The following is a 20,157-nucleotide window of genomic DNA, read 5'->3' as shown; positions in this document are numbered from 1 at the left end:
TGGCCTTTGCCATTAGAGGTATTCAGGTGGAGAACGAGATGTACTTCTTATAAGTTAATTTATAAATAAGGTTCATAAAATTTATCTTCAAACCTAAAGTAACTGCTAAAATTCAACCCTTCTAGTAACATGTGAAACTTGGCTGTCTCACTCAGATTTTTAAGCCATCTCCTAAAATTAAAACCATTCAAGTCTTGCACTATTTAATATAGATGATAAGATATGTGAACACCTGTATCCTAAAAATAAAGTAGCTAATGTTTTTTAAACTAAAATGTCTTCCCAAATGTGCGTATTACCGTCCATGTGCAATAATGAGTTCCATGGCTTCATCTACTCTTGCTCTCAGAGAATCTTCACTTGCTAGAAGCAGCAGCAGCTGAGCTGGGGATAACTCCAACAGCATGCCAGTGATTTTACTTGCAAATGCCTGTAAATGACAAACAAATGTTACTTGCCTCTACTCTCTGAAACCTCTTGTCTAAATTAGCAATGTTTTATCAAGGGGGGAAAAAAAAGGAGAAAATATAAGAAACTTGGATAACAAACTAAAAAGTTTCCAAAATATTTTCTAAGTGGAATCTATGAAGAAGAGAAAGGGAGGAGACATTAATTTTCCTGATAAGGAAATTATTAATTAACCTGATAAAGGACATCTATGAAAAAGGCCACAGCTAACATGATACTTGATGATGAGAATTGTAATGTTTCTTCCCATTTGACATTGTACTGCAAGTTCCACTTAGTACAAGAAGGCAAGTAAAGAAAATAAAAGTAATCCAGATTGGAAAGAAGAAGTAAAACTCCTTTTTTACAGGCAACAGATTCTCCATGTAGAAAACAATGACAGATATCTACAAAGATGTCACTAGAACTAACAACACATGAGTTTATTTTATGAGATTAGAAACTTAATTATAGAAAACTTTGGTAAGGAATAAGTAGTCTATGCATTAGCAGTCTTATTAAAGCTAGTTTAATATTTATTTGTTGACAAGCCTTTTTAAAAGACTTCTGATATTCATGAGTAAACATAAAAATACTCAAGGTCCTTTTTTCCCCCTTCTTCATCAGAGGCCTGGAAACATTTTTTTTTCATTTAGTGTAGGAAAAAAGAGAGGGAAGAAGTGAAGGAAGGAGAAGCAGAAAGAAAAAAGATGCCCATACTTAAGGCTAAGGATTTACTGAAATGTAACTTATTTATTGTTTTATTATTCTTTTGCTCTAATATGTACATGTAGTTATGTACAAACACAAAAATGAAAACTAGATTATGTTTCATATTATATGAAAGAAACCCCTGACAGAACATTCAAAATAAAACCTTCCTGTCATATTTATGGAGTGACATTGTTCAACATGTTCCAGCTACAAGCTGATAACAAAGTTAGCTTTAAAAAGCAACAGTAATTTGTACAAATAAATACAATGCACAGACAATTCCTTAGCATAAAAGGAAATTATTAGGTAGAATGTTAACCTGGCATATGTAGTAAAATAAACATCAAGCTATATACAATTACTCTCCAGTAAATGTTGCTTCTTTCCCTCCTAAGCTTCCTTTTTTGGCAGTCCTCAAATCACAGTAGCTGACAACTTCTTAAGATATCAGCCTTAATTCAAAACCTAAAATGGCACAGCCAGTTAAGAGGTAGCCAAGCACGCCATACGTACTGGTTGCATTGCTTGTACACGGGGGTAAAGTCTCTCTCCGAGCGCCTGACGATGTGCCGGCAGAGGGTCAGGGTCATCACTAGGATTTCCTTCAGAGGCTGGTCTGAAGGGCCTAGTGTCGATGGAAAGCTGTCTTCTAAAATCCCTGAAAGATGAACAAAGCTATGATGACTTCATTTCCCTTGTCTGCAAGATGGAAAATATCACTGCGACAAAGTGGGAAACCAGAGCATATAGTTAGCTCCAGTTATGGTACCAGGGCGGAAGAATGCCTAAAAAGAATGATGCTTGGAAAATAAAATTTATCTAGATTTTGCCACTTAAAAATCTGTAAGTCTGCAATGCATGTATTAATTTGATTTTAAGAGAACAGGACCTTTAAATACCAGAAGTCAAGAGCCCACCCATATTTCCTGGAAATTTTAAGACAAAAGTAAAATGCCACTCATTCTAACATGTGAAAAACTGAACCTTTTAAATAATACAATTGCCACAAGCTAAAATTTTTAAAACAAATTTAGGAACTTGGGTGATAAATAAAAAGCCAATGTAATTTCAACTGCCCCTGGGTTTTTAAAGCAGAACATGTTAACAGTTGGTTAGACTATTTTAGTTAAAATGCATCACTTATCCAATTATTAAATTTCATTTTCTAAAAGTTCACAATTGAGACTCTTATTTTCAGGCCTAGCTCCAATTGCTCCAAAACGATGGTACTCAATAAAAGATACAAAATCACCTCACCTATCCCGATCTCTCCGAGAACCTGCTCGCAAGCCGCTACTCCTCCTCATTTCCCTTTCTCTCTCTCTTTCCCGATCCCTCTCTCCTCTGTTTCTTAATCTCTGCATTAAACCTGGAAAAAAGCGAAATACACTTTGTTTAGATGAATGTAAATGCAACTACTTTAAATGTTAAAAGTCAATGCGAGGAAATGAGACAACACAGTAAGAACACGACAACTGAAGATCATTCTCCTTAGCATCTGTGTTAGTGCCTTTCTGCTATTCTCCCTATGGTTTTGAGTGTTGGGAGTGATTCTGTAGAATGAATTTATCTCCTTGTCATGTCAGAGCTGTGAAATAAAATGTAGCAACCAGGACTATGTTAGTTTCAACATAAACAATGCTGATATTTCTTACATATTTGAGTATCTTTTCTATTCTTAGTTTTGGGCATTAAAAGCATTTAAAGACACTCGGCTATTACTCTTTTTAAAACCTTAAGCGCAAACCAGGGTATGGTTTCCTAATGACTGTGCAGAAAAATGATTTCTGAAATGTCATGACTTCCTAGGTTTCCTCATTCACATTTTACAATTTTTTAAAAAACTGTAAGACTATAAAAAGTCAAATGGTTAAACTAATAATGAAAGGCTGGGGTACGCCCCCCCATCTTTTCATCCTTAATTCTTTCCAGAGCTCATTCAGCTTCTATGGTGCAGTTTACAGAACCACAGTAAGATACAGCTATAGCCTAGGTATTAATAAAACACAGGATTCTGTTAGTTAACTCCTTCTCCCTCAATTAGTGGATCCATTCACCTACGAGATTGACAATTTCCTTACATGAACCCCGAGTTTCAACCTTTTGTAGTTTTCACATTTTAAAATACACTATCATAATCTTGAAAATCAGGTGAGAATCCTAACCCCAAAGTGGTGATCATTCAGGAGTTAGAACTTGCACCAGGATGTTAACATAGAAAACCTTATTACCAAAAAACAAAGTCTTGTTCAATTAAACAGTGAAGTTAGTGACATAGCCAATTTACCTTTGGTTGCAAAATCCACCTCACTGGAGACTGGTAGAAACTGTGCAAATCATACTTTAAAAAGCACTGTTCTAGGTAACAGCATTTTCTTCTCAATATCTGTACTAATTGGGAAATCCTGCAGTTTGCTCTTTGAATTTTTATATTGCCTTAAACCTCCCATTTCCCAAACATTAAAATGGAGATGAAAAACTCAATCGTACAATCATAACCATTTATGAAAATGAATGTGGCAGTAAAAGAGCCAACTGGTAAGCTGTCAATTAGAGTAGTTTTAACAAGGTTAAGTAATTGATCTAGAATAAAATAGTATAAAAGAATAAATATAAACTTCTCCAACTAAACACACATGTAACCATGATCATCGTTTCAATCAAACAAGGAAAGAATTTTTATGAGCTTGTTACCTCTAGAGTACTTACTTGTATGAGTGCCTTTGCTGGCATTTTGAATACAGTCTAAATTTGGCAGTTTTTCATTTGACAAAAAAGCTTGTGCAATGGCTGTATAAAAGCTTCGTGCTACGCCACTGCCCTCTCCTGGTTCATCCTTAAATGTGACTTTTACTCTGTGTACAGCCATAGGTGTGGTAGCACATCTTCGACCAAAGTGATTGTTAAGTTGCCTCATGGTCTGCTGAATAAGAAGATCTCTATCCCGATCAACCTATTGAAATTCAACAAAAAGCAGTAAATTCAGTGCTGGAAACCACCTTGACATTTTTCTGTGTAAAATCTGAAACTAATTTTTGCTTTTCCTTGACAGTTGAAATAGCTATGAAGTATCTGGGTTCTCAAGAGCTTATATATTCCAAATAGGACTCTAAATCACACAAGAATATCTTACATTAAATCAAGATAATGGAATTTAACTCAATTAGAACATTTTCTTAAAAGATCTACCAGAACACAGCAATTCATCCAGTTTGGGGATATAGCAAGATAAATTGCAAATAGATCAAAGTGTGAAATTTTTTTCATAGCAAATCCTTAAAGAAAAGATAGGATATTCCTTTGCTATAGAATACCATAGCAAAGTAAAAGAAAAATGACAAACTGGTAAAAATATTTGCACCTTCTATTATCAACAAAGATTCATGAATAGTGTATATGTATCACTTAGCGCTTCTAAAAAAAAAAAAAAAAACTGAGGAAAAAACAATAGGAAAAATGGGCAAAATATGTCAACATACATAATAGTTACCAGAAAAAGCAGCAGCCACGGTACATGAAATCTATGTAACAATGTTTAACTTTGATCAAAATAAGAGAAATACAAATTAAAATTATACTGCCAATCAGATTGGCAAAAATCTAAAAATCTGACAACAAACTGCTGGCAAGACTTTGGAGAATCAGGCACTCTTGTATTGATGCAGAAAGTGCACAAATACACAGACATTATGTAGGAGTATTTGCCAATATTTAACAAAATTATATATACACATGCCCTCTAACCCATATCTAGGATTCTATCTCAAAGACACGCGAGCCAAATAGAGAAACACACATAAAGTAATTCATCACACCACTATCTGTAACAGCAAAAGCACACCACTATTTGTAACAGCAAAAGACTGAGACCGGAAACAAGCCCAAATGTCTATCAACAGGACACCGGTTGAAAAAAAAACTGATAAAGCCATAAAATGTGGTACTAAGACTACTAGGTAGTTAGAAAACAGAAAGCAGAACAGAACATTTCTCTCTCTATAGCCACGATTTTCTCTCTAGGATATACTGTTAATTGGAAAAATCAAGATGGAGTAAAATGTGTAACATTTCACTTGGGGTGTAATGTTCGCAGTGGGGAGTGAGGGACAGAGATGAACACATATACATGATTATGTTTTTTAAAGGTGGGAGGGAAATAAGCTGGGGGTGGGGGATCAAAAAACAAACAAAAAATCCCAAAAGGGGGCAGGGGGAACCCAAAGTAAAGAGATAGAAATGTAAACTAGATTTCTCTGAATATAAACTTCTTCTACAGAGTTCACTTTGCAACTGTAGATATTTTACATTATGAAACAAAACAAAATTAAAAAAAAAAAAAGGACAGCAAGCCCTAAAAAATGAAGGCAAAATGAACCAAGACTCTAACTGTGTGGAAATAAGATGGTAGGTACGAAAACCACACAACAGAAATCATCTCAAGTGACTTTAAAACAATGTAATTTGACTACAATCTCCAACTGGAAATGCTCTAAGAACAAAAACTGCAAGTAAATCTTAACTCTATTTTCAATACTCGTTTTGTTAGTAGTAGTGTTGACATTACGATTCTAAGACTGCTATTTGCATGCTGTGGTATAAAAGCAAATGAGTGATTTTAGCGGTGTTGCTGGAAAGCTGGATATTATCAGTTCAGAAGAAAGGAAGACTAAAGGGTGAAAAAAAAAACTTGTATTTCTAAATCTTAAATATGAAATGGGAGTATCAGTGTGAACACATGGTATAATTTTCTTATTTTTTTAAAGAAGCATTTCCTAGTTCTATCCACTAAAAGGCCTGGAAACAATGACCAACCCTATAGGCAGTGAACAATTTAAAGCCCAGATTATAATCTCAAAATACAATTTCCTGTTAAAAGGAATGGCTGATTTAAAGACTGTGACAGAAAATACCAGAAAATGAGACACATAATAGTAGGGAAGATATCAAAGACTGGATGGACTCTCACTACAGTGAGAGTCTCACTTTCTCAGCTAAAGAAAACACTGTTTGAGCATCAATGAAATGAAGCACATTAACAGTTTAAATCTGTGTATTCACGATACTTAAACAAACCCACTGTTCCTCATTACATTGATAATGGGAAACCAACTGCCAGAGATACCCACTACTCTAAATTCGGTGACTACCATTTTCTTTAAATTTTTAATTACATAGTATGCATCTACTATTTTTGTTCTCAAACTTTATATAAATACTACATGTATAGTATTGAATAGTATACTATATGTATATTATAAGAAACTCTAAATACCTTTACCTCTAGTGATAAATCTCTTGACTGCTGATTTCTCAGTTTTTCCATTTCTCTACGGAATTTTGATTCTTTTACCTCAAAACCACCCAATTCAGTTAGGATCTTTAAAAAGAAAAGGAAAAAAAAAACACAAAATGAAAAAAACCCATAAATATATGACAGAACTATTCTCTGAATATGTACTTATCAGGCAGAATAGAATGTAAAGTGTTCAAAATACATACTGATCCAGGTTCTGCTCCAACATCTTCCATGAACACCCGGCCAAATAGTTCTAAAGAAAGGCGCCAACGTCCTAGCAGCATATCATGGGAAATTACCATTCCCATGAAGCTACACTGTGGCCTGTGAGAAATTTAAGGGGGGAGAGGAAGAACAGTTTAGCCAATTCTTAAAAATTTCCTTGTTTTTGGTCAATAACAGTAACTTACTTGGTCTTTTAATATTCTGAGATCTTAATTTATAACCACATACTATCTAATGGCGAATTTTCCTGTAACTACTTGTTCCTTGCAGAACTTCTCATTTTTACTCTATTATTCCTTCTGTCCTTTATGTAAGGATACATCCCCAGGCTGCCTCCTTATCTTCATCTTTAATTTACCTCCTCTCCTTAAAGTCCCGTGTCCATCTCCACTGGGTGATTCCCAGACCCCTTTAGTTCAAACTTTCACAATGGACCAGAATTTCATTGCGTGAAATATATCCACTTCGATTACACTGAACTCATACTCAAGATTAGTAAAACTGAGCATGACCTCTTCACTGCAATGACACTGCCTCCTAATTTCCTTCAAAAGTACTGTCTATTTTTCTGTTGCACAGACTTCAACAAATTTTATTCTTCCCTTGGTTCTTCCAAAGTGATCAAGCCCCTCATGAGTTTCTTTTCTTACCCCATGGTTTCTTTTTCATCCCCAAAGACAATATTCTACTTCAGTCCCTTTTTCACCACTAGCCAGAATGAATAATAGCTTCTCTCTCTACCTCTAAGTTCTCTCCTTCAGTCTATCTGCTTCTACACTTTCTAACCATCTCAGTTCAAATCATACTGTCTCTAGGAAGCTGGGGCCATCTCAGTCCATAATTCTTGTTTTTTATGGTTGTAGATTGCTAGACTGTGTATATATGATGTACATAGTTTCCTAAACTAGCTCAACTCCTCCTAAGCAAAAAAAAAAACAAAACCCTGACATTACATAACCAAAAAACCAAAGAGCACAAAACAGTTACTAAACAGATCATTAGGTGATGAGCCATACTGAGTCACACTATATACTAGGGCAAATTTTTACTGGGAAAGCAAAGAACCTATCCTCTTACAAGAGAATTACTAAGTGTGAACTTGGTAAAGGAGTGAAACCAAGCAAATGTGAAGGTCATAAATCTAGAAACTCCTTTTTTCACACGCCATCCTCTCCCCTCAACCACCACATCTGAGCTCCTGCTAACAAGCGTGTAACTGGCAATTTGATGTGGATATATACTTTAACTCAGCACTGAACATTAAAAACAGAGTCAGAATTTCTTCAATAAACAGAGAAAATCAGAACGCCAATCAGTGACAAAACAGTCACAACCCCCTCCCCCAAAATCCAGAAAACTTAATATTTTAAATATCTGATTATAAACTAGGGAAACAAAAATAATAACATTTCATCCTATTATTTATATACAAATGAAATACATATATTATAAATTTCCTAAAGAAAAACTCTTATAAAAATTATAGTAGCCATAAAGGAATAGCACAGAAAAACTGCCTTCACTTAACAAATACCTGAAAGATGTGAGAGGTGGCCCTTCACTCTCAGTCAGCCCTATTTCTGCCAGTAAACTGCTTTTCAACTGTGCCGCGAGGTCATGAGCAGATGGGCCTGGCTTTGAACTCTCAGCTTCCTCTGGCACCACAGTCTGTTCTTCTCCTTCCTTTTTTTGACGATTTTGCATGTTCATTACATTTTTCAAATTGGCAGCGTAAGACATTTTAGTTGGAAGAACCTATGAATTTTTACATTTAAATGTTAGACATTAAGAACAAATTGACTATAATGTCCTTTTCAACTTACTAATATTCAACAGAAATCACATGGAAGTTCAATAATCCCTTTCTGGTACTTCTAGTTAGGAAGATGCAACCTATTTCTTGTCTGATTCCCACAGCTGAGCACCAATTCCATGCATTTACCACAGCAGCCTTAGAGAACTTTAAAACGCATCTTTATAACATTTATGGTTACTTAAGTGTCTTAATGTACATCAGATCCTCCCTTGTCACTTAGATAATGAAGAAAATTCCATTCAATTCCATTCTTCTATATGCCTGCTCTTAAACATGTTATTACTTTTTCACTGGAGAAACAGGACAGTGTAATTTCAGGCTCAAAAACTAGATCTGTCTAGGCAGTGCCCAGGAGATAGAATTTTTTAACAAATATTAGGTATCATTATTAATATTACTTTATTTATTCCCATTCTAGATTCAAAAAGAAAAGTTACAAGTCAATATATATGCTCATATGTGCAAAAATTTAAATATTCAGTAGCATTACAACAAACGACCCTGAAATAGGTGAAGCACAAAATGAAACTACCATTTTATAGGTGCATTAGCCTGACATACAGCAAGCCTCAAAGCAGACTAATAATACTGTTGAATTCATAAGGAAAGAATTTCTGATACTTCTATTTGGCTAAATACAATATTCTGAATTAATGCATTTCCAAAAAACTGAATGCCTGGATAAGTGTTCAGCTTACAAGCATCATACTGCAATGATTTTTTACTATCTTACCTCAAGGCAGTTTCTATCCACTGTAACCTCCATTAAGCATTTCCCACTGCTGGCAGATGAAGAATAAAGACCCTGACTTGGGCGGCCAAAAAGATCCTCCTTTCTAGCATTTGGCTGGAATTTTAACAAAAATACTACAGTTACACTGAACACTTAAATAAGTTCAACTGAAAAGAAACCTTAAGGTAGTTCCTTTAAATCACCTGCAACAGATGTGGCTGATCAGCCAAAGGGATGGCTTCAGCCAGAGGCACTTCAAATGGATTTGGGGGTATACACCCAAGGAACGTCATGGAGTCGGAGCGTCGGAAAAACGGATGGCTTTGGCCAGTTTCTGCGGGAAGAGAGTCATCATCCTTATCATTCAAAGTAGCACCTAAACACGAAGAGATAAAATGTGTTTTTTTTAGAAAATTACCTATTGAGGAAGGGTAAAAGAATTTTCATCTGCTCAATCCAAAAATCCTATTATCTCTTGATAAAATTTTAAATGTCACTCAAAAACAACAGTCTAAAATTGTGTTAATATTTTCAAGTGGTAATTCAAAATACTGGTTTTAAATGGTTACAGTGATAAAATTTAAGTGTATTTCAATATAATAAAAACTTGCAAAAAGTATTAGCAGTAACAAATACTGTTCCATTTTGCATTGGGTGGACACCTGCCACATCTACCTCTTAGCTCCCTGGAGATTCAGACCTGAATATAGCCAATTTCCTGAGCATATTCAGGATCTGGCGCACTGATGACTCCAAAAGGAGGAGAAAATAAGGAGCTAAAATTTAAGCATTTGCTTACTTCTAAGTTCTGCTTCCTCTACAAGCAGATAAAAAGAGAAATGTCTGGGCAACTCAAGTAACCCAACAGGAAATCAGCCCACCAACACCAACTCCCATTAAAGGAATAAAACTTTTGTCAGTGCTTACAGTATGCTGTGAAAATAACAGTGAGCTATGGCTGGGTTCTCAAAAAGCAGAAATTAAAGGAAAGCTGTCTTTCCCAGGGTTGAATAAAGTAATAAAGTACAAGGTGATATTAAATAACAGGTAAGTGGGCCGCACTAGAAAAATATTTTAATTCTACTTGAAATAATATCAGAAAACTATGAAAGTGCAGAAGGTCCCAAAATTTCTCAAATTTGGGATATTTTCTCTCTTTTAATTGCATTAACTGTTAAGTTCCAATGAAATTTATGAGTTCCATTTTCTTGACACACTCTATTTTGCAGCAATATTAACAAAAGTTCTGCTAAAATTCTATTTAAATGTATGTATTACCAACACACGTAAAAGTAAACATAAAAGATGCAAAGGAGAGATACAAAATCAAAACAGAAAAAATATTAATTATTAAAAAGTTCATTAATTCTTATTTATGAAGTAATTAATGCAAGAACGTATAAGGAAAAATGGACAGAAAATGCAAGAAATGGGACACAGAGAAGAAAAGAGAAATTCCCACCCAGACAGAAAATAATGAAGTTAAAAAGCTTGAAGGGGAAATACTGAGGCAGCCATTTCTTGAAGTAGGTTAGCAGATTTTCTGTACACTAACTTTGATTGGTGTCATCATCATTTTCATGTTCTGAATCTTCATTATCAATACCAAGTTCCAAGAGTTCTCGTGTCCTTAAAAAGACAAGTGAGTCATTTTACATGAAGTATTTCATGCTGTATGAACAGGAGCAAAGATGGTATCAAAATACTGAAGAGGTCAGTTTAGTACCTAACCAATTTTGATTAGTGTGATAAAAGTTTCAGATTCTAGGGATGGCAGACTGATCAGCCAAATGTACTACAATTACAAAATAGGCTCAAAAGAAGCAAAAGGCTAATCACATCACGAAAGAGTTGAGTCCTAACACAAACTCAGAAACATGATAAACAAATCGGGACAAACTATCTCAAACATAAAGCCTAAATGGATTCTTAGGTTTCATAATTTAAGTGAGGAGTGGCTATAGAGAAAGGCTGGATGGACTCAAGCTAACCTGCCTACGTGAAATATTCCTGTACTATTTCTCCCTACTCCAAAAATCAGACAGTGTACTAATAAAGATCACACTGATCAAGTATTTCTTATATCAATTTCACAGCAGGTATGAATACCTTTTGCGTTCCAGTTGAGGTGTATCCAATGTTGTCTGCTGATTCATCGCTTTAATCCAATATATAAGTGCTTGAAAAACATACGCCACATGCTTCAGGGAGCAAACATCCAAAACTGGAAGAACATCGGAATGCTCATCATTATGAGACCTCATTAAAGACAGAGCGTAATTGAGGAAGTCACCTCGAGCAGACATCATTCCCTGACGGGCACTAAGCAATGTGGCACGTCTACAGGGATAAAAAAAATACACGATGTTTACAAAAAGAACACAAATATCAAATTTACCACTGTTATAAACATCCAAAATCACAAACTGAGACTATCCATAAATAAAAGCTAATTACGCCTGGGCTGTACTTTAGAAATAGAATCACTGAGTATTATTTACAGTACTGTACATTTATAAAGGTAAGAAATTCCCATGTCCTTTGGATTGCCAGAAGGTATTCCTTCCCTAGATACAATGGTTCTCAAACTTGTGTCCACCAAAATCACTTGGAAGGGTTGTGAAAACAGCTTGCTGGACCCAGCCCTTAGTGTCAGAAGAATGGGGTGGGACCAAAAATTTGTATTTTTAACAAGCTCTTAGGTGATCCTGATACTGCTCTTCTGGGAACCACACTTTGAGAACCACTGCCTAAAATGACACCAAAAGCAAAAGAAAATGAAGAGCACTAGCCTTTACCCAAATTAAAAAACATATGTCCTTCAGAGAACACCTCAAGAAAGTGAAAAGACAACCCACAGAACAGGACACAGTTTCTGCACATCCTGTATCTGATAAGGAACTTGTATCCAGAATATATAAACAACTCATAAAATTGAATATCAGCTTGGATTATAACTTGTTTTGTTTCAACTACACAACAATTTAAAAGAAGTAACACACGGCATGTATTTCCTCCTTTACAACAGAGTGGGGTCTCATATAATGGCAATCAAAAAACTCTCAATTTCTAGGCTAGAAGGTTTCTGTCTAAACAGACAAAGAATTTCATACCGTCTGCCTTCAAGGGTTCGTAAACTAGCCTCTTCTCGTGCGGTCATCCTTTCTCTTCGAGCTGAGTTCTGAGAAGCATGGAGAGGGTGATTGGGATGTCCTGGATCACCAGCAGATGCTAATGCAGAACCATAACGTAATTGAGCTTCAGTAGAATCCATAATACTGACCATCCAGTTCCAAGTGGGAATAAGCTTTTCTTCTACATAGTTCTACAAAGACCAAACTAAAACAGTTAAAACTACCCAGATAAAGTTAAATTTGATAGTTATATGATATAGACATTTAAGTACTTGTAACATTCACTCCCATCATACTGGAATTCTCATAACAGATGGCCAAAAAATATATCTGAATGAGTAATTTTTCAGTGGTTTCATACCTGTAAATTTACTGCATCTTGGTAAGTCAGCTTCACAGCTGCTGGAATCTGAGAGTAAACTAGGTGATTATACTTAGGAATAAGGCCCATCAAGTCCGAGATTTGTCTGATGACAATGCTATACGCCCTGGCTAAACTGCTTGCAGATGTTAAGTAGCTGCTGGCATTGCTAGCTTCCAAAGCAGCTGCTGCAGCGGCAGCACTCGTGCTGATGGTACCGCTCCGGCGTAGGTTGGAAGGATCGATATAAATCAAACCCGCTGAACTTGCTATCAGGAAAGAAAAGACAACCACAATAAATTAATGTCACGTGCTAACAGTTTCTCTAACACGTACATACGTGAAGTAAAAGGTCAATTATATTAGTAAATATGGCAAATGAGCATTTCCTTTAAGCCACACTAATTTGGGGAGGGGAATGATGAAGGTAAGAATTATTAATATTGTAATGTTCTCACCTAGGGCAATTCTGCCACTGCCTCCCTATGCAGACACGGGCAGTGCTGCAGACATTTTTGGTTGTCACAACTGGGGAGAGAGTGCTCCTGGCATCTAATGAGTACAGGTCAAGAATGCTTCTAAACACCCTACAGGGCATGATCATAAATTAATTATTCAGCCCAAGGTAGCAATGGTGCCGAGACTGAGAAACCCTGCCATGAGCAATAAGTAAATAATTCTGTATTTGAACTCAGCAAAACAAAGAAAAATTATTATGAAATTATTTAATTTGTTCTTCAGAGGAAAACGTGTGATTTTTAAACCTATTTAAGCTCTCTCAGGAACACCAAGTTTAAAGACTTGCCTGCTGGAGTGGATGTGCTAGAAGGCGCTGTGCTAGCTGCCCGCTGGTGCTGGGTGTTGCGGACAGCCCACTGCATGGACCGAGGAGCTTGGGCAGCACCATTGGCATGTGAGCTATTTGTGGTTCTCTCCAACGGCTCATCAAGCATAAATGTCTCTTGTTCTATGTCGTCACTCTGACTACTGCTGCTATCAGAATCACTTGAATCATTTGATTGCGAGTCATCTTCAGAAAAGAAGGCAGGAACACTGCTTGCACCTAAATTTTTAATTTTTAAACCAAAACCACTGTGAGTTTGTTTGTATTTAAAATTACAGTGTACCCCTCATTTAGGAAAATATATTAAACAGAATGCCAGACTATGTCCAATATTTCACAAAACCCATCACTGAAATATTCTGGAACTCTTCAATGAACCTTAAAATTAATTCATTGTTTAAAAATCATAAAAATGAAACAGAAAAAAGAAAAAAAGAGTCACTGAAATAATAATCTTCTTCACTAATATCTCTGGAGAAACAAAGTTTTAAAAAAAGGGTTAGCCACCCTTGGGAATATCGTACTGAGCACAGTTTAACCAGTTCTTCACACATAACCTTAGTATAAGCAAGAAAACTGCTAGAAGGTAACATACCTGCTTCTGAGCCAGCAGTTGCTGCAGTGACAACACTTCTACGCCCACTAGCATTATCTTGGTTGCTATGGTTACTTTCACTGTCACTTTCTGTTTCAGCTGCTGCTAACAAGTCCAGCTCCATGTCGCTCCCTAGCAAATATATTTAAATAACAAGAAAATAAGGTACAAACTCACTATCGATCAAGACAGGATGATAAGACAGAATACTGTAAGGGTAGGAAGGGAGGGGAGTGGGGCAGAGAGAATTGGTAATACTAGAGTATGCATAACTGCCCACTTAGCAGAAGAATGACCAGGTAAATCATGGTACTCAGTGAACACAGACACAAAATTTGGCCTGCATAGCCTTAGGTGAAAAATATTAGGCAGGAGGACTTCAACAAGTGGACAGAGCTCGGGGTTAGGGCCACTGCTCAATTTTCATCAATTTTACATACTGGGATTCCAAGAAGGGAAGAAGGTTAATAAACATGTGTATCCTTTGTATTTCACTGTATATACACACACGTCATAACATACTAAGTTATGAATTTTCAACATGTGTAGTTTAGTGCATGTCAATTAAACCTCAATAAAGGTGATCCCCAGAAGTCTATCCTATGGCTATTAAGAAGAATGATGACTATGTAGCAAAAAGGCCTACATGAAAAATCAAAGTAAAAAATGTACACACAATATGAATGACACGCATGGCAATGGGGCAGTACAGGGGAGGACTGAAAGTAAAAACACAGCTGTTAGCGTCTGGGTGGGATTATGGGTTGTCTTCCCTTTTTCCAATTTTCCAATGTTATGTTGGTTATGATTATTTTGATTTTCAAAAGACTTTTAAGAAAACAGAAAGTGTAAACCAAATGGTAAATAGAGAGATGATAAATTATTTTATACATGTAAACATATAAAAGTCTATACATTGGGTTGGCCAAAAAGCTTGCTTGGGTTTTCATAAGATGTGGAAAAGCCCAAGTGAACTTTTTGGCTAATCCAGTATTTATATTTATGTATGTAAAATTCTGACAGATACTACAGAATCCCCTGGCAGAAGTATGCTGAACATTTCACTATACATCAAGTACTATTTCCTCTGTATTAATATCTCTTTAAAGGCACCCGGTTTTCTCATACTGAGTAATTTCGCCAATAACCTGCATACCGTCTTCATCATGCTCGTCGTGCTGTCCCTCTGCCTCAGCATTTTCTTCCCCATGTTCTTCCTGTTCGTCATGGTGATCCTCTTCTCCAGCCACACCCTCCACCACCTCAACCTAAATCCAGATCTTATTTGTAGACAATCAAAGTACATAATAAACCCACATCTCTACTGTATTCCCCCACAGCATTTAGTAACTAAAATACAAAGATCACTAACTATAGGGAACTGTAACACTAAGCAGTTTTGAAATTTTTCATTTGCTAGCAAAAATTTGGTATCAAAAATTATGCCAACATATCCCGAAGTTTATGATTACTATCCATACCCAGAACCCTAAAATTAGAAATATAAAAACTGTGGGGAGTACATGTTTTTAAACTTCGGCAATTATAAAATTTATATAATAAATACACAGCAGCCTCTCTACCTCCGAATACACTGCACAAAACTACTAAAACTTTTTTAACATTGAGAATATCTTTTCTGTGAACCCTTAAGTAGAGTTACGTTTATTTCTAATTTCTTATTAGCCAATGAAACAAGGATTATTAACATATTTTAATATGTATAACTACAAATGAGAACATATAACAGAAGTCTAAAAGGTAGAAGCATATACATGTAACAGTGGTAAGCTACCATTAATAAAACTTCTAGTGACTACTTTCCCCTTCCCTCCCAAATAAAAGCCTCTCATGTACCACAGTTAAAACAATTAAAACCACCTCTTCCACATCTGCTGAAACAATATCATCCTGTTCTTCATCTCGGCCACGAACAGGCTGTGACTGGCTGATGCGCCTCTGCTGTGGGTTCCGGATGATGTAGGACGACTGAGACTGACTGGAGCTGTAAGGAAGCAGCTTATGAGCACGCTGCGGCCACCACCCTGACAGACAGTGCAGACCTCGAGGTGTTATTCAACGTGGTTCACAACCTGCTCTTTCCAATCTGACCAAATGTTTCTTGGAAACTGACAATAATTAATCTATGGTATATCAGAAAATGTGTAGCCCCAAAGAAATCATCTGACCTGGTGACTGCAGCCATGAAATTAAAAGACGCTTACTCCTTGGAAGAAAAGTTATGACCAACCTAGATAGCATATTCAAAAGCAGAGACATTACTTTGCCAACAAAGGTCCATCTAGTCAAGGCTATGGTTTTTCCAGTGGTCATGTATGGATGTGAGAGTTGGACTGTGAAGAAAGCTGAGCACCGAAGAATTGATGCTTTTGAACTGTGGTGTTGGAGAAGACTCTTGAGAGTCCCTTGGACTGCAAGGAGATCCAACCAGTCCATTCTGAAGGAGATCAGCCCTGGGATTTCTTTGGCGGCAATGATGCTGAAGCTGAAACTCCAGTAGTTTGGCCACCTCATGCGAAGAGTTGACTCATTGGAAAAGACTCTGATGCTGGGAGGGATTGAGGGCAGGAAGAGAAGGGGACGGCAGAGGATGAGATGGCTGGATGGCATCACTGACTCGATGGACCTGAGTCTGGGTGAACTCCAGGAGTTCGTGATGGACAGGGAGGCCTGGCGTGCTGCGATTCATGGGGTCGCAAAGAGTCGGACACGACTGAGTGACTGAACTGAAGATTTAACTTATAAATCTGAGAATGGTTTTTACTTTTTAGTAAGGCATTTCAAATTGTGTTAATGCACATACTTTTTCGAGTTCTCCCCACTGAAATATTTCTACAATGTTTCCTTTTCCATCACTAAACCTTTCAACTTCCAAAGGCTCTGGTAGCAGCATTCACCCACTAAAGAGAGTTCCTTATTTACAAGTAACCCACTCTTTAAGAGACTTGACTAACATGACCTACTTTGCATCAGCTTATTAACCATTGACTTGCTGATGAGTGTGGGGAAAAAAATAAGTTCAGAAGTACAATTATAAAATAAATCATAACAAAAGATGGGGTGGCAAAATACTGGGTTGGCCAAAAAGTTCAAATTTTCTGGCCAAACCAGTAATTTCACTTTCTTAAAAATGTGACTCGGAAACAGCCAAGAATGGACAGATGTCTCCATTATAAAAGATGTCTAAGATGTCTCTTGTACATCTTAGAAACTTTGCAACTCAAAAGTGTGGCCTTGAGAGCAGCTGTATTGGCATGGTCCTATCTGCGAGTTCACAAGAAATACAGACTCTCAGGCCCCACCCAGACCTCCAGAATCAGCCTTGGCATTTTAATAAGATACCCAAGAGTTCTGCATGCATGTTAAAATTTGAGAAGCACTGTGATAAAAGACACCAGAACATTTTAGTTGCTAAACACTCTGACTCAGCCAACTTACAGCCTAGTTAGGTAAACTATTAAACAAATGGAAAAATGAGATTTAAGATTAATGTTGTAACTAGAATTGAATTGTTTTAGTCTTATCCTATATAACAAGGATCCCCGAACTTCAGAATTGAATGTGGGATAGTCTGAGGTGGAGCTGATGTAATAATAACAGAAATAAAGTACTTAAATTAGCCTCACTCCAGTCCATGGAAAAACTGTCTACCACAAAATCGGTCCCTGGTGCCACAAAGGCTGGGGACCACTACTATATGAGTGCACAGAATATTTTAAAATTCCATCATTCTGTTATTTAGATTATATAATAACCTGCCCCCCTTGCCCAAAGCTTTGGACACAGAGAAAGTTAAGAAGTCTTTTCATTCTTCAGCTTGGCCTTCTAGCAGGCTATATTTAAAGGTAAGGAAAAAAAAAAAAACAAAAGTAATGAAGCACAGAAGCCTAAAGTAAACTTTCTTACCTGATTACTTTTTTGGTATAATAAAAAGTGCCATTCTGAACAAACAAACAAACCAAATTGCACCCCCCCGTTATATGTCTATTACTTTAGATGTACAGACATGTAGTTTTTAAAGTGCTTTTCACATGTTCCAAACAAGATAAAATCTTTACCATTTGTTAAACAAATGATCCTGTACATAACCAGAGTGCCTATGCCTCAGATTTAGTTTAGTTTTAGGTTTTAGTAACATCTGTAACATTTGCAGAGAAATAATCAGAATGTGTTACCAGATAGAAATTTACCTGCTAGACTGATCAGACGAAGGCCGTGGTGGCAGTGGTTCCACTGAAAATAATTCCTCGCTGCCTTGCATGGCATCTATGCTGGTGCTTGCCAGAGTAAAAGGGGCAGTTGGACGAGCAATACCCATTCTGACAGGAACAATCAATGACTCTGCTACATTGCACAGTTCTTCTACTGCGTAAGGCAGCAGTGCTTGGAATACACGCTTACATTTTCCTATTGGCTGTGGAATAAAGTTGCTAGAGCAAAAAGGGAAATATAGAAATCTTCTGAATCTTTTCATATACATAATTTTATCATCACAAAAAAATGCGCATAAAAAATATAAAAGCCAAAATCAAAAAGAATGCCTTACTTTTTCTTTTTAGATGAAGCCATTTCCACACTGAGAATGACAAAAACTCTTGCAACTGATCGCAAAAACCTCATTGTCACAGCAATCGCTTCTTCTCTACGTCCTGGTGTGTACTTGTTCTGGAGTTCTTTTACTAGTGTACCTAGCAGAGTATCTAAAAGCTTTAAAACCAGTAATCACTCTGTTAATGTTGAGACATCTTGTAAGATGTAGGCATTCATAAATAAAAAGTTCTAACATGTTTTCAATATTAACATTTCATGATAAAAATATAAAAATATATTGAATCAACACAATGCCAGTGATTAACTTTGTGCCACACTCCCTACTATGCTTGACTTATAGTGGGTCTCAAATGTCTGATTTCTTGTTTCTTGCCTTAAACTCCTACATATAACCATTAATATTTAGAAGACGAATACCTAATATGTCCAATCAAAGAAAGAATATACTTCACTCAATATATAGGATACTTAACAAAACATCAAAGTAGACTCAGATGTTTATTTTGATGAATTCATAATCCCATCCATCTCATATTGTTTTGTGACATAATGTTTCTCTTTCTCGTATCATAGGTAACTTCTTTAGCACAGTTTCTAAGGGCAATGTTAGTTTTATGGCTCCTGACATTGCCAAATTGTTTTCCAAAGGAGTACCAAAAGAAGGGTCTCCTCATCGGTGTATAAGTATGTTCTTTTTTCCATAACCTCTCCAGCAGTGGGTTTAACAGTTTATATTCTTTTCTAAATTCATAGCAAAAGGAGATATTTTTTAAAAATCTGCATTGAGTTATTACTAATTTAGAACCCTGCTTCACACATTTTTATACTGTATTTTTAATACTCTCTAGGATTTGTATTTAGAATGAAAAAAAGGAGCTCTCACTGATTGACTGATTTAAAATGAGAAATTTAAATCACCTCCAAAATTCCATCCCCCTTAATGTAGTATTTGATTAGTGCTTACTGGTCCATGGGAGCTTGAATTAGTAAAATTTTGGGAAACTACGTAACACGTGCCCTTTTCATGTGCTTGTAAATAACCATTCAAAGGACTTACCAAAATGTCTGCTGTACACTTGACTATAAGGCAGTGAGTGAAACAGTCCAACCGAATTGTGCCACTTTGTTGATTGAGGTACACTTGCTCCTCTGGCAAAAGATGGCCTATCCTGCTGCTGGCACTGAGACTTGAGGGGAAAGAAAGAATGCACTGTAATTGCCTACACTAACACAGGAAACAAGTCTAAAAAACTTTCAATGGATACATACGGGTCTTTATTCTCCTGTGACCCAAACATAATCATAGATTTCAAAGCATTCCAGTCCTGCAGAACACGCTCCAAAGCAAGCTGGGCAAATCTTGGGGGCTCTAAATCATGATCAGGCATATCTGAATCTACAAAGAAAAGAAGAAACTGTG

The 20,157-nt window shown here is 36.4% G+C and overlaps 1 protein-coding gene across 5 annotated transcripts in view; it reads right to left on the bottom strand.

Annotated features, from left to right (window-relative positions):
- UBR5 (ubiquitin protein ligase E3 component n-recognin 5) overlaps positions 1 to 20,157 on the bottom strand; it is a 136,980-nt gene that overhangs the window by 15,749 nt on the left and 101,074 nt on the right. For 3 of the 5 annotated variants that reach the window (XM_070802830.1, XM_070802833.1, XM_070802832.1), the window contains exons 31-51: positions 20,007 to 20,133; positions 19,795 to 19,924; positions 18,733 to 18,893; positions 18,377 to 18,616; positions 16,047 to 16,170; positions 15,322 to 15,433; positions 14,166 to 14,297; positions 13,528 to 13,789; positions 12,727 to 12,991; positions 12,345 to 12,556; positions 11,341 to 11,571; positions 10,787 to 10,860; positions 9,435 to 9,607; positions 9,232 to 9,345; positions 8,217 to 8,437; positions 6,661 to 6,781; positions 6,434 to 6,538; positions 3,871 to 4,114; positions 2,419 to 2,530; positions 1,675 to 1,819; positions 300 to 430 (exon numbers count right to left, since the gene is read on the bottom strand). In XM_070802830.1, coding sequence (XP_070658931.1) covers positions 300 to 430; positions 1,675 to 1,819; positions 2,419 to 2,530; positions 3,871 to 4,114; positions 6,434 to 6,538; positions 6,661 to 6,781; positions 8,217 to 8,437; positions 9,232 to 9,345; positions 9,435 to 9,607; positions 10,787 to 10,860; positions 11,341 to 11,571; positions 12,345 to 12,556; positions 12,727 to 12,991; positions 13,528 to 13,789; positions 14,166 to 14,297; positions 15,322 to 15,433; positions 16,047 to 16,170; positions 18,377 to 18,616; positions 18,733 to 18,893; positions 19,795 to 19,924; positions 20,007 to 20,133 — 3,436 coding nt within the window. The remainder of the gene's footprint in view (positions 1 to 299; positions 431 to 1,674; positions 1,820 to 2,418; positions 2,531 to 3,870; positions 4,115 to 6,433; positions 6,539 to 6,660; positions 6,782 to 8,216; positions 8,438 to 9,231; positions 9,346 to 9,434; positions 9,608 to 10,786; positions 10,861 to 11,340; positions 11,572 to 12,344; positions 12,557 to 12,726; positions 12,992 to 13,527; positions 13,790 to 14,165; positions 14,298 to 15,321; positions 15,434 to 16,046; positions 16,171 to 18,376; positions 18,617 to 18,732; positions 18,894 to 19,794; positions 19,925 to 20,006; positions 20,134 to 20,157) is intronic. The other 2 variants (XM_070802831.1, XM_070802834.1) reach the window with 1 other exon arrangement.

Source organism: Bos indicus, chromosome 14 (assembly GCF_029378745.1).
Source record: "Bos indicus isolate NIAB-ARS_2022 breed Sahiwal x Tharparkar chromosome 14, NIAB-ARS_B.indTharparkar_mat_pri_1.0, whole genome shotgun sequence".
In the NCBI taxonomy this organism is placed as follows: Eukaryota; Metazoa; Chordata; class Mammalia; order Artiodactyla; family Bovidae; genus Bos; species Bos indicus.
The sequence above is the reverse complement of the archived record's forward strand: the minus strand, read 5'-3'. Positions and strand labels throughout refer to the sequence as shown.